We start from the raw sequence: 14,729 nt of genomic DNA on the forward strand, positions 1-14,729 counted from the left end.
CAAGTGGTGAGCAGGGAATTCAGCAAGCAGGCCACAGAAAAGCAAATGTCGAGCTAGTTTTGGACTTCAGGAACTGACAGGAATGAATTTCAGCTGTTAATTCTGTCTTATTATACTTGTCCAGCTTGGCTCTCCACTGTTAATTTCCTGCCTTGGGGAATCCATCAGTTCTTTGTTCGTGGATTAGAGTGGCGGTAAACCTCATTTAATCATCAGGATGGGAGTGGCACCTGGGAATTTAGCATGGCCATGCCAGTGCAGTGCTTAGATGGACTGCTGCCTGCAACCACCTCTCAATGCCACCCTATTTCCCCCAAATTCGCCCAAGCCACACCACATTCCCCATGGCAATCCATGCTCCCTCACATTCCCAATGTCACCGCTTTGTCACTCCATAGCCACTCACCCGGTATGCATTAGGTACAGTTTTCAGGAGTCATGCAATATCAATGGGAATTATTTAAAAATCATTGGAAAAACATTACATTTCTATCAAAGTAAACCCTGAATTCAAACTCTCTGTCCGTGATACTGCACCAAAAAACCTAAGGCAAAGAAAAGATTTAATTCTTTAAGTTTGTTAGTTTTATAAATAAACAAGAAACCACATCAAAGACACATTATGTAATAATTATACATTTATAAAAGTTTCGACAGTTCTTGCATCGATAAGATTGCCTGCTGAGCTGAAGCTTTTGAAATCCAGGAAGCATTCATAATGGAACTACTGTCAGAACAAAAGTTTCCAGCTCCACTGACAGAATGTGGTTCGGGAGGGTTTAAACCAGTGTAGTGGGGGATGGGAACCAGAGCAGCAGGCCAGCAAGTGTAAAGACTGGGGAAGAGCTTGAGACTTAGACAAACATAGCTAAGAGGGAGAGCAGGCAGATAGAAGTCACTGATCTCAGTAGGTTTGAAGGTCTGGTGCGCGTTTGCTTCAACGCTGGTACAACAGGTAAAACGGATGAACTTAGAGCTTGGATTAATATGGAGAATTATGATATTGTTGCTATTACAATAGTGAGACATGGTGATTTTCACAGTAACTTCATTGCAGTGTTAATGTAAGCCTACTTGTGACACTAATAAAGATTATTATTATTAAAGGAAGGACAGGACTGGTAGCTTAACATTCCGAGATATCGATGTTTATGACGAGACAGAAGGTGTAGCAGACAGGGTGCGGCATTGCATTACTGGCTAGGGAAGATATCACAGCTGTGATGAGGGAGGATATCTTGTCTGGCTCCTGCAGTGAAGGATTATGGGCAGAGCTCACAAATAGGAAGGTTGCAATCACAATGTTGGGGGTGTACTCTTGGCTTCCCAACTGCCAGCAGGATACAAAGGAACAGATAGGTAGTCAGATTCTGGAAAGATGTAAAAATAGCAGGCTTGTTGTGGTGGGTGATTTTACTTTCCCTCATAATGACTAGGACTCTCTTAGTGCCAGATGTTTGGATGGAGAGCAATTTGTCAGCTGCGTCCAAGAGTGTTTTTTGAAACAGTGCGTTGATAGTCCAACCAGGGAGGTGGGGGGCTTACAGGACCTAGTATTGGAGAATTAGCCCAGCCAGGTGACCAAAGTTTCAGTAGGGGAACATTTTGGGAATAGTGATCATAATTCCCTTAGTTTTCAAATGCTCGTGGATAAGGACAAGAGTGGTCCTCGAGTGAGGGTGCGAAATTAGGGGAAAGCCAACTACAACAGAATTCGGCAAGAGCTGGAGAATGTGGATTGGGAGCGGTTGTTTGAGGGTAAATCTGCATTTGATATGTGGGAGTCTTTTAGAGACCAGTAGATTAGAGTGCATGACAGGCATGTCTCTGCAAAAATAAAGCACAGGAATGGCAGGATTAGGGAACCATGGATGACAGGGGAAATTGTGCGACTAGTTAAAAAGAAAAAGGAAGAATACATAAGATCCAGGCAACTAAAAACAGACAAAGCTTTTGAAGAATATAGGGAAAGTAGGAACAAACTCAAAACGGGGAGTTAGGTGGGCTTAAAGAGGCCATGAAATGTCAATGGCAGGATGAGTTAAGGAAAATTCCAAGGCCTTTAATACATATATAAGGAGCAAGAGGGTAGCAAAGGAAAGAGTAGGCCCACTCAAAGACAAAGGAGGGAGATTTTCCGTGGAGTCAGAAGAAATAGGCGAGATCCTTAATGATTACTTTGCATCGGTATTCATCAAGGAGAGGGACGTGACGGATGTTGAGGTTAGGGATTGGTGTGTGAATACTCTGGGACATGTCAGCATAATGAAGGAGGAAGTGTTGGATATCTTAAATACATTAAGGTAGCCAAGTCCCCTGGGCCGGATGGGATATATCCCAGGTTGCTGTGGGAGGCAAGAGGGGAAATAACTTTGCATCATCTTTGACCACTGGTAGGTTCCAGATGACTGGAGAATAGCCAATGTTGTCCCTTTGTTTAAGAAGGGAAGCAGGTAATTATAGCCCGCTGAGCCTAACGTCAGTGTTGGGGAAGCTGTTGGAGGAGATACTGAGGGACAGGATTTATTCACATTTGGAAACGAATGGACTTGTTAGTGTTAGGCAATATGGTTTTGTGCTAGGCAATATGGTTTTGTGCAGGGAAAGTCATGTCTTACCAAATTCCGAATTTTTTGAGGAGGTGACAAAATTAATTGATGAGGTAAAGGCTGTGGATGTCATCTACATGGACTTTAGTAGGGCGTTTGACAAGGTCAGTCATGGCAGACTGATACAAAAAGAAAAGTCAAATGGGATTCGGGGTGTGCTAGCTAGATGGATAAAGAACTGGCTTGACAGCAGGAGACAGAGAGTAACAGTGGAAAGGAGTTTTTCAGAATGGAGATCTGTAACTAGTGTTGTTCCACAGGATCCACTGTTGTTTGTAATATATATACTTATAAATGATCTGGAGGAAAATGTAGATGGTCTGATTAGCAAGTTTGCAGATGATTCTAAGACAGGTGGAGTTAGCAAAGGGGACTGAGAAAGAATACAGCAGAATATAGATGGATTGGAGAGTTGGGCAGAGAAATAGCAGACGGGAGTTCAATCCCGACAAATGCGAGGTTATGCATTTTGGAAGATCAAATTCAGGTGTAAATTATACAGTAAATGGCAGTACCCTTAGGAGCATTGACATACAGAGGGATCTGGGCGTTCAGGTCCATAGTTCCATGAAAATGGCAATGCACATCAACAAAGCATACGGTATGCTTGCCTTCATCGGCCGGGCATCGAGTACAAGGGTTGGCAGGTCATGTTACAGCTGTATAAAACTTTAGTTAAGGCATGTTTTGAATACTGAGGGCAGTTCTGGTTGCCACACAACCAGAAGGACGTGGATGCTTTGGAGAGAGGGCAAAGAAGGTTTACCAGGATGTAGCCTGGTCTGGAGGGTGTTAGCTATGAGAGGTTGAATAAACATGGATTGTTTTTGTTGGAAAGATGGAGAAGGAGGGGAGACTTGATTGAGCTGTACAAAATTAAGAGAGGTAAAGTCACAAGCTGAATAGACAGAAACTTTTTCCCAGGGTGGAAGACTTCAATTACAAGAGGGCACAGGTTCAAGGTGAGGGGGAAATATTTTAGGGGAGATGTGCAAGGAAAGTTTTTCACAGAGTGTGGGTGCCTGGAACGTATTGCCAGTGGAGGTGGTGGAAGCAGGCACCATAGCAATGTTTAAGCTGTATCGTTATAGACACACGAACGGACGGTGGAGGGAAACAGGTCGTTTGGGCAAGAAGTAGAAGATCTAATAAGGAATCTGGATAGGCGCAAGCTTGGTGGGCCGAAGGGCCTGTTCCTGTGCTGTAATGTTCTTTGTAGAATCAATGTCCATTTCCTTTTCAAGCAGTGTGCCTGCCCATCAATGGAGGGGGAGCAGATGTAAACCATTTTACTACCTTCAGGAGAAAGCAGGGTTTAAAGAAAGCAAGATCTGCCAGTCAAATTAAACCAGAGCACAAAAACATGACTGCAGCAGACATTTTTTAAATTTTGAATACATTATGGGGGTTTCCCCATTGCACAAGTACTGTGATGCATGTGAACAATTGCAAACTGCTGGTTAATGTGAGGGCCAACATACCTTTGCATAAATCACTGCATCAAAAACACATCTACGTTACAATAGAGCAGCTGACTGACATTCAAAAGTCTTTCAGAATATTCCAGACTCCTAAACATGCTTTTTAGTTATATTCACAAACTCTCAAACCTGAGCTGGTTTAGCTCAGTGGGCTAGACAGCTGGTTTGTAATGCAGAACAAGGCCAGCAGTGTGGGTTCAATTCCCGTGCCGGCTGAAAATTCAGAATTCTCCCTGTGTGTATCCGAACAGGCACAGGAATGTGAAGATTAGGGGCTTTTTACAGTAACTTCATTGCAGTGTTAATGTAAGCCTACTTGTGACAATAAAGATTATTAATGGGCTTCCAAAATCCTGCACCACCAGGCAAAAATGGTGGGTGAGAGGAAGTCTGATTTTTGTCCCCTATTTAAAATGGGGAACTCAATCTCAGCGGGGGCTTGCATTTGTTTTAAACACTAGGCATTCCCGACCCGCAACAGGCCAGAGGAAAATCAGATTTCCTCAAATAAAACAATTGAAGTGTAGCCATTTGTGCACCAAAACACGCCTCCATATCCAAGCGAAGATTCAGTCTCGCTGTAAAAAACCCTCAAAAACATTGCACCGTGTGAAATGAGCTGTAACTGGGTTTTAACAGTACACTCAGTTCATAATGACTGTTGAACACCCATACTGACCCTGAAGGAGTACATTTTTAACCACTGAAATTTAAACTGCTCCATTATGATAAAAAACACATTTTTTGCTATAAAAAAGAGAGTTCTACTTTAATCCCATGTATATGTACCCACTCATTTAACTTATCATGAATATTTAAAAATGAAGGGACTCTGTGGGTTCTACTTCCTGCTTGACTGCAAAAATAATTAAATATGATTGGCTGCTTAACAGCAGCATCACTGTTCTTGTACGCCTGGACATCCCCTTAACTGGCACCAGAAACAATCTGACATTGGGAAAGGGGGTCCATGCCACCAAGCTGGTTAGATCTTTGTGGACAGATTGAGGTCGGCAACAAGCAGCAAGCGCCATGCTTCACCACTGCCCACAGAATAAATACTGTTTAATGCAAGTCATTCAAGATGATTATATTCTACTTACAGTTAAACCAACTCCAATGAAAACACATATCATTCCGACAGTAACATATGCACAGCAACGCCTTCGAGGCAACGCATTGCCAACAGATGATCTAAAAGGAAACCAAAATCAAGAGCTGGTTATGCTGCATCTGCAAAATGTTATTTCAGCAGTATGTTATTGTAACACTGTGGCAATGAAGTAGAAAAAGGAACAATTTGAATGCACAATTTGTTTTATAAAAATCACACTTCCAGTTGTTGAGTCTTCCATTGGCAGCACCATTTTGAAAGTTAATGGCCATAATGCCCAGTCAAGATTTTTCCCCAGTAGCATTTAATGATTTTCTTTCCTCTATTGTCACCATTTAAAAGAGTGGGTGGTAATCTCTTCATCTGTTATCGCATCATCACACTACATCAGTAGTCAAGTAAGGTATGTGATGCTCTCCGTTTTCTTCGTCTGGATATCTTGAATGCGTAGTGTTGAAGAAAGAACATCAAGCTAAGTAAATTAACAAAGCTGATTCATTAACACTACTTAAATAAGTTTCAAACGTATTCCTAAAGCATAAGGTTGCTAAAATAAACTATGCTGACTCTAACTGCAGAACTCTCAAATGCACAACTACTCTATCTCACGCCTAAACACCTTCTCCTGGAATCAAGGGTCATCACATGATATATATTTGACTACTCTTGATCACCATCTGGTGGTAAGAAGTATTTACATTAAATTGTTAACCCTTTATCTCCCATACAATATACATATTGCTACATCCCCTTCCTTTGAAGAAGTTTGGAGACTGTACAAACATATATACATGATAAGCAATGTGTTCTACACATTTGACTGATTATTGTTAATCGTTAACAATTTAGTTTTTTTTATAGTTCACAAGTTGAATCTGTCCGGCTTCTTTTTGATGTGAGTGGATCTTCTCAACTTTGGTCTTTCAGCAGATGTCTTTGTCTCTTCTGGTATGACAACATCTCGCTGTTTTGTAGAAGTTGTAGTCGTTCATTGAGTAGCTCTGTCAAACTATGTGTGGAAATGCAGGTTGAGCTGTCTTCGTTTTGAGAAGTGCTCTCTAATTCCTACGTAATATAGAACCTTCAATTGTCAGAACGGCATACGAGTGTGGAGCTGCTTGGCGAATCACATGTGCCATGTAGGATCATCCTCCAGTTGGAATCTGTACCCGCACATGATCACCTAGTTCTAGCATTGCTAGATCCCTAGCCATCCTGTTGTAGTCATGCTGTGTTTTTGTTCTGTTTCATCTGCTTCACAGCATCATGATCAGGATCTGCTATTTCGAAGTATGATAATGTTGTACTTGGCTGTCGATTCATCAGCATTTGAGCTGGTGACAAACCTGTTGCTAATGGTGTAGCTCTGTAGCTGAGTAGAGTAAAGAATGGATCGCTTCCCGAATCCAAAAATTTCTTCAACAGTTGCTTTGTTATGTGAACACCTTTTTCAGCTTTCCCATTCAACTGTGGATGTAACGGGCTTGAAGTAAAATGTTGAAAATTGTACTGGTCTAAAAATTCTGTCCAATTGCAGCTGTCATGGACCGTTACCTGCCACAACAGGCAAAAACTTCTTTGGTTGCTTTTATGACCACTTTCGAACTAGAATTGGGCAATTTGATCACCTCGGGGTAGTTCGAGAATGAATCTATGATTAGCAGATAATCCTTATCATGGAAGTGGAATACATCGATGCCAACCTTTGAACATGGAGTCTTGACTAATTGATGCATTGTCAGTGTTTCTTTTTATTGCTGTGAATGGTTTCGTTGACAGGTTCCACATTCTGACACAAGGTTAGCGATGTCTTCATTGATGCCCGTACCAGCCTCCCCGAATAGGCGCCGGAATGTGGCGACTAAGGGCTTTTCACAGTAACTTCATTTGAAGCCTACTTGTGACAATAAGCGATTTTCATTTTCATATGCTGACTGACGAGCTCTTCATCACCTTACTGAGGATCATGGGCGGGATTCACCCCTACCCGGCGGGGTGGGGGCTCCCGGCGGGATGGAGTGGCATGAACCACTCCGGTGTTGGGCCGCCCCAAAGATGCAGAATCTTCCGCACCTTCAGTGGCTAGGCCCGCCCCGGAGTGGTTTGCGCCCCGCCGGCCAGCACGGAAGGGGCTTGGCGGCATGGCAACCGGCGCCGAAGGGCCTCCGCGAGTCGCCGCATGCGTTGGAGCGCCAGCGCATGCTGGCGTCATCCCCGTGCATGTGCAGAGGGATTCGCTTCCGCACCGGGAATGGCGGAGGACCACAGCCTCCAGTGCGGAAGGCTAGAGTGCCCCCACGGCACAGATCCGCCCGCGGATTCCTGGGCCCCGATTGCAGGCCAGGCCACCGTGGGGGCACCTCCCGGGGCCAGACCCCCCCCCCCCCACCCCCAAGAACCCCTGAGCCCGCCCACACCACCAGGCCTAGCCTGGTGGGACCTACTCCAATTTACGCCGGCGGGACGTCGGCCCATCGCGGGCCGGAGATTTCGGGCAGCCCCGGCGCCCATCGAGTCGCGCCGGACCCCGCCATTCTCCGAGGCGGGCGACGCGACTCACGCTGGGTCGGTTTTTGGGGGGGGGCGGGAGAATTAGGAGGACGGCGGGGGGGGGGGGGCGGGATTCACGCCGACCCCCGTCGATTCTCCCACCCGGCAGGGGGTCGGAGAATCCCGCCCCTTGTTCCTGAACAAAGTGGGAATTACTGTCCAGTCTAGCCTAAGCAGAAATCCATGGATGCTGCTCAGATCAGCTGCAATGTTCCTCTCGCTAGAACAACTACCTTTAGGCCAACCATCTCTCATATAACACATCACACGCATGTCACCCTTGGTTGTTTCTTTTATTAATTTCAATTTTTCATCCGAGGCAGGTAAATTTTCTTTCATATTGTTAGCTTGAGTTTCGATTGCCAGGATTATGTTGTTCATCCCAGTCAAGCTCAAAGTCATAACATTGAAATTTCATTATTATGCGTTGTAGTCTCCGTGACATACCATTCAGATTTTTCCTGAGGACTGATACAAGTGGACAATGATCCGTTTCTCCAGTAAATGTAGGTAATCCGTATACATAGTGTGGAACTTTTCCATTCCTTTAAGAAGACCTAGACATTCTTCTCTATTTGCGCATGGCGCTGTTGTCATGTGAGAGTACCTTTAAGAAATGGGTGCTTTTATAGAGTAACTGTAGTGGGTGTATCTTTAAGAAATGGGTGTTTATTGCTACAATGATGTCAGAGTGTGGGTGGAGCTGGGCTGTGTCAGTTTTTACTTTCGCTTTGGGCTTGCAGCTACAGGGTGTGTTTAGTTTCGTTTTAGTTTTGGAAACGCTGCAGTCACAGCAAGATGTGTATGAATCTCTGCAAGCTTATAAATGTCCATTTGGTGATTTCAATGTGGTAACTGTTCTCAGTAGTGAAGTTAAACCTGATGTCTCACTGTACAAAGGGTTCTTTTTGGCTTATGGATGTTAAAAGGAAAGTTTAAGGATTACTTAGAGTGTTGTATTCTTTGGGGGTTGTATTTGAATTGATGGTGGCTAAGAAGCTCACAGTATGTTTTAAATAGGTTAACTGAGTTCATAGAATAAATATTGTTTTGCTTTTAAAAATACTTTTTGATTTCTGCTGCACCACACCTGTGGAGTCGGCCGTGTGCTCCCCATAACCACAATCTATTAAAAGTTGTGGGTCAGGTGAACTTCATGATACACTTTGGGGTTCTCTAAACCCTGGCCCATAACACTGTTCAGTCGGAGTCATCATTTTTGCCACAGAGGCTATGGGCTGCCATTGCCCGCCAGATGTTTTCTGAAGTAGCACAGCTCCTATGCCATCCTTGCTTGCATCTGTTGAAATCTTCGTTTCACTCATAGGATTAAAGAATGACAACACTGATGCAGATGCGAGTGCTGTCTTTAAGTCAGATCACTCCTTTTCATGTTCCTCCGTCCATGTGAATAGAACGTTCTTTTGTATCAGTTGTCTGAGAGCGGTTGTTCTTGATGATAAGTTTGGGATGACGTTCATAATGCCTAGCGGTCTGAGAGCCGCTTTCTTGTCTTTGGGTGAAGACATTTTGTTGATTGCTGCAACCTTCTCGGTGTCTGGCTGCACACCTCGAGCTGAAATCTGGTCATCCAAGAAGGTGAGTTTGGATATACCAAATTGCTATTTGGTTCGATTGAGTTTCAAACCAAACTTGTCTATCCTTTGCATCACTTGGAAGGAGTCTTACAATATATGTTCTTCTTGAGTTGCTGACCAAATAATGATATCGTCAACATACACTCTGACACCTTCAAGACCGTCTATCATTTTTTCCATCGCTCGATGAAATAGCTCTGAGGCAGAAATTATATCAAAAGGCATTCTATTAAATGGGCCAGGATCGTGGCCGCGTCATCTACACGCGCCAGGCCTTGTCGCCCGCGTAAAGGCGGTGCCGCATAGATGACGCGGCCGGCGCCGCCTAACGGGCGTCATCCGTGGGTTGGCCGGCGCCAACGCGCGCATGCGTGGTTGCCGTCCTCTCTAAGTCCGCCCCGCAAGAAGATGGCGGACGGATCTTGCGGGGCCGCGGAAGGAAGGAGGTCCTCCTTCAGAGAGGATGGCCCGACGATCGGTGGGCACCAATCGCGGGCCACCCCACATTTGAGGTACCCCCCGGTGCAGGTTCCCCCCCTCGCAGGCTGCTCCCCCCCCAGCGTTCACGCACTGTTCACGACGGCAGCGACCAGGTGTGGATGGCGCCGGGGGGAACACGCCGTTTTGGCCTGGCCACTCGGCCCATCGGGCCTGAGAATAGCGGGGGTGCTGGAGAAACGCCATGTTGGGTGTCTCCAGCGATTCTCCGGCCTGCGGAACTCGACCGGGCCGTTCCCGCCGTTTGGGAGAATCGCGGGAGGGCGTCGGACCGGCGTCCCGGGAAATCTTGGCGGCCCAGGCGATTCTCCCAACCGGTGCGGGAGTGGAGAATCTCACGCAGTGTCTTCCAAGTCATAATCAGTGTGGACAGTGTCGGGTTTATTCGCTTTAATTTCACATTTGTTTGAATTTAAGTCTTGTACAGTTCTGCCTTTAGTAACTGTATTCCTCTTTTTATAAGTGTGTGACACTTCGCACAGGTTTTACTGAAAGCTGGGCATTTTTCTACTGGGGTGGGCGTGACCACAATGTATGCATGTCATGACGCTCGTTGCGTCATATGCAAAATGTCCACCATCTGGAGCGTGCTGTTTTTTCAAGTGCACCACAGCATCAATGGCGTCAGCCACGTTGTTTATTTTCATGCCACTTTCACGGAACAACATTTCAAAATATTGATTTTTAGCAAATTCGCTTGCAGGACACCTATTAATCGCATCTTCTAATGTTAACATCTGTTGCCTGAGCAATCTTTCATGCAACTTTTCATTTTTTACACCAAATACACTCTGATCACGCAAAAGGGAGTCTAATAATATTGAAAAATTACAGATCTGAGCTTTGATCCTGAGATCGGTAACAAAACAGTCAAGAGTCTCTCCTGCTTTCTGGATTTTTTTTCGGAATATATATCGTTCGAAAGTTTCATTAATTTGAAGCTCACAGTACCTGTCGAACATTTCTATAACTTTGCTATATATTCTTTTGACAACCTCATTCTCAAAATGGAATCTGTTGAATATTTCTAAAGCCTGCGGTCCAGCCATTGTTAGGAACAGCGTCATCTTTTGCCGGTCACTGGCCGCTTCGAGGTCTTGAGGCTGAGATATAAAGTTCAAACTGTTGTTTGAAATTTTTCCAGTTTACATCTACTTTACCCAATGTCACAAATTTCTTTGGAGTCTGCAAACCCTCCATGAAGCTTCGACTGGGTAGTTTCTATCAACGCTACTGGCTTTCTCGAGGTCCTTGCGAGCGGAGCCTGGCTGAGATTTCCCCCCCCCCCCCCCCCCCCCCCCATCTTCGCAAGCTTTTATTCGAACGGAGATTCTTTCTTTCTCACTACACCATACTATTCTACTTTAGAAACCACTCCTGGACCATGTGATGTTCTGTGTTTTCTTTGTCTGGATATCTTGAAAGCTTGATGTTCTTTGTTCAACATTAAGCAAAGTAAACTAACAAAGCTGATTTATTAACATTACTTAATAAGATTTAAACGTATTCCTAAAGTATAAGGTTGCTAAAATAAACTATGCTAACTTTAACTGCAGAACTCTCAAATACACAAGTACTCTATCTCACGCCTAAACACCTTCTCCTGGAATAAAGGGTCATCACGTGATATATGTGACTGCTCTTGATCACCATCTGGCGGTAAGAAGTATTTTACATCAAATTGTTAACCCTTTATCTCCCATATAATATACGTATTGTTACAAGGTACTCCATGATTACTGAAGAGAAAATGCTGGAAAATCTCAGCAGGTCTGGCAGCACCTGTAGGGAGAGAAAAGAGCTAACGTTTCGAGTCCAGATGACCCTTTGTCAAAGCTATAATACAGAGAAAGCGGGCCAGCATTAAGAAAAATGGAAAGCAGTGAAGGTGGATAGTGGGGAGGGACATTCGGAAATCCTGTTGGAGAGAAGAGCAGTACTTCTTCAGGGTAGGCATTCCTGGAAGAGAAGTGGCAGAGAGTTAAACACTGGATAAAAGCAAATTACTGCGGATGCTGGAATCTGAAACCAAAGAGAAAATGCTGGAAAATCTCAGCAGGTCTGGCATTTTGGGACTGTAAGTTTAAATGATCAGAATAATTTATACTGCAGATGAAAAGGGTGCCAATTGGTTGGCAAGTCCACTCCGAATGGTCGCGGTGTTGCCACGGAGAAAGCAGTGGGGGTCTATAGGCTCGCCAAGCTCCTGGAAAATTCACAGAAGGCGCAAGCTTTGAACATATCCCGTTTGAGAATAAGTCCCCTGATATGAATGTATGCCTCTTCTTGCAAGTGTATGAGATACGTTACAAGCTTGACTGGTTATCTTAAATTTGTTGATAGTGTAGGTTGCTGGTACACTCAGTCTTGTTCAGCAATTGCTGCCCAATCACAAAAATCACATCTAACAGCAGACATTTTGTTTTGTGTTTTGTAAGTATGGGCTGGTCGAGTACAGTCGGTACACTGCCTGCTACTAACAACTAAAAGAAGATGCTGTTTGGTTCAGTCAGTCAATTACTGGGAAATACAACCTATGTACTTTGCAATGCGTTGACACTAAGATTAGTACATAACATTGCTCAATTGTGTGGTAGGCAGGACATCCTTTTGGTCTGATGGCAGCAGTATATTAGTAGAAAGTACCACTCATGTAGCCATTGCATGGTAGCAGCTTGCTTAATCTGGTGTTAAAACTTTTCAGACACCTTGACTTTCCAAGGTAATTTGAAGTAGAACAGGCACGTTTCAGGTCAAAGGATATAGTCTTTGGTCCAGTTGCAGTTTGCAAAAATACACAATGAACAATGATCTGATCAGGTTAGCCATTGTTCCACAGGATAGATTTGATGCACTCTTTTTCTGCTTCAATCTTGCAAAGTGAACAAATAGCTAGGGCCCCAGTTACAAGATCGCCATAAGGCCAATCATCTAGCGTGTGCAGCTGTATGAACTGCAGCGCCGGACAACGGAGAATCATGGCCAATTTCTTTGGCACGTGAGGCTATTCAGTCTGCCTTATCCGCAAAGCTGTAGTTGTCTCACTTCAATTACTAGGATGCCCAAATGCCAAGAAACCTGGCTATCCATTTAAAACATGCAAAGCAGGTTAAATAAGTGGCTGGCAGCCTCATTAATGCAAGTAAATTACCGATTTGCCTCCGCCCTGCATCTGTAAAAGCCAGAAACAAGCAAATCGGAGATAGGCGCAAAATGTTTTACTTTTCACATACCTGAACTGAAATCACCCACACCATGCACCAATAACACCCCTCGGCCAATCCCACTCACCCCTCCAACTGCACCCCTGGCAATCCCCACCAAATCCAATCAGCTTTGCAGTGTTAAAGTCCCCAAATCATCAGCCACACTGCCAGGTGCAATACAGTCAATCGACACTACAATGAGACTAATGTGAAAATTTTAATCAAGTTTGGATTTCGGGTCAATATAAGCTTTGCTGACAGGCTTCAAGTGACACATTGCAAAAAAATCATAAATCGAATAGACAAACTAATCATGCAGGCAGCCATACAACATCTCCCATCTGTGCCAAGTCTGCTAAATAAATTTCTAATAGCCATTTTATTCTCACATAATAAGCTTTTCAATGGACGTTGAAAGTATTATGCCTTTTCCTTGGAGAATCCCCATTGAAAACTCCAAGTTTACACCATCAGAGCTCAGCAAGTTCAGAACTTAGCAAATAATGCTGACAAAATATTGACTATAGACTTTCAGCCCATTGATTCCAAACAGGCAGAAATATAGTCCTCACATTCGGCAATCTTCACAGTCAAATCCCATTACATAGAAGTATATCTTTTTCATGTAAAGTGAGTAAATAGCCATCATTAGTGAACAATAAAATTGTTCACATTCTTACAATACTGTTTTTGAAAAGATCTTGAACTTCCAAATGCAAAATTATGCAGAAAAAATTAATAATGACTTGAAAATTAATGTAGTTGATAAAATTAGATCAGAATCACATCTACCATAAAATGATTTGAACTTACATTCTTTTGCAGTGTGGGCATTTTGCCAGAGTGTTGAACCTAACTTCCATCCACTGTAAATAAACAAAACAAAATCAGGTCAGGGGCACAAATCCTTTTTTTCTTCTTAAAATATCTCCAAAAGGTCAGAAAGAACTTTCCATTTCTCAAGCACTAAACTTTTTTATTCCTCCGTGCCCTTGTGAGGGAAAAGTTTCAGACATTTTTCAACTGCAGCATCATACATCCACAGAAAATTTCTCATGATGTAACAGAAATGGTTTCACTGCTGGTAAATGGAATTGTTCAATTTAATGACTTGGATTATGAGGCTCTTGGGGCAGGACCTAACCAATTTAATAGATTTTCAGAGGTCATAACCAAAAGCACGTCCTCACCCCTCTGGTGACACTTGGCTGTCTGCCTGCGTGACCTTACCAGGAGGCAACTCGTCAAGAGGCTGTACCTGGTGGCTCTGTTCAATTAAGGACGGTGGGTGTGACATGTACCTGGCTGGACCAATGGGACGGCCTATAGTATTATCCGGTCAGCAGTTCCACCAGTATAGGTGGGCTCTGCTGCAGCAGGCAGGAGTACACAACGTACATTTTAGATACCAAACAATTTACAAATATTAGGCTCAGATGGACAAAAAAATCCACAAGATCCAATCTTTCAGCCAAAGGAATAAACATTAGATTATATGATCATAGAAATGACCAGATCATTCTTGAATGTTTCTATATGCCAATTGAAGGATGTACACATAAGAAGCTGCATGGTGCCCAAGTGAGATCATTTCTAAGCTATTTGTAAAATGAAACCAGAAGTTATTTTGCGAATTTAACATTTGATGAATAGCTATATCACATGCAGGTTTC

The 14,729-nt window shown here is 43.7% G+C and overlaps 1 protein-coding gene across 1 annotated transcript in view; it reads right to left on the reverse strand.

Annotated features, from left to right (window-relative positions):
- Positions 1–14,729, reverse strand: part of pip4p2 (phosphatidylinositol-4,5-bisphosphate 4-phosphatase 2) — a 136,208-nt gene that overhangs the window by 23,318 nt on the left and 98,161 nt on the right. Inside the window, exons 5-6 of the mRNA XM_072467996.1 lie at positions 13,870–13,922; positions 5,194–5,284 (exon numbers count right to left, since the gene is read on the reverse strand). Of these exons, the coding sequence (XP_072324097.1) occupies positions 5,194–5,284; positions 13,870–13,922 (144 nt within the window). The remainder of the gene's footprint in view (positions 1–5,193; positions 5,285–13,869; positions 13,923–14,729) is intronic.

Source organism: Scyliorhinus torazame, chromosome 11, assembly GCF_047496885.1.
Source record: "Scyliorhinus torazame isolate Kashiwa2021f chromosome 11, sScyTor2.1, whole genome shotgun sequence".
In the NCBI taxonomy this organism is placed as follows: Eukaryota; Metazoa; Chordata; class Chondrichthyes; order Carcharhiniformes; family Scyliorhinidae; genus Scyliorhinus; species Scyliorhinus torazame.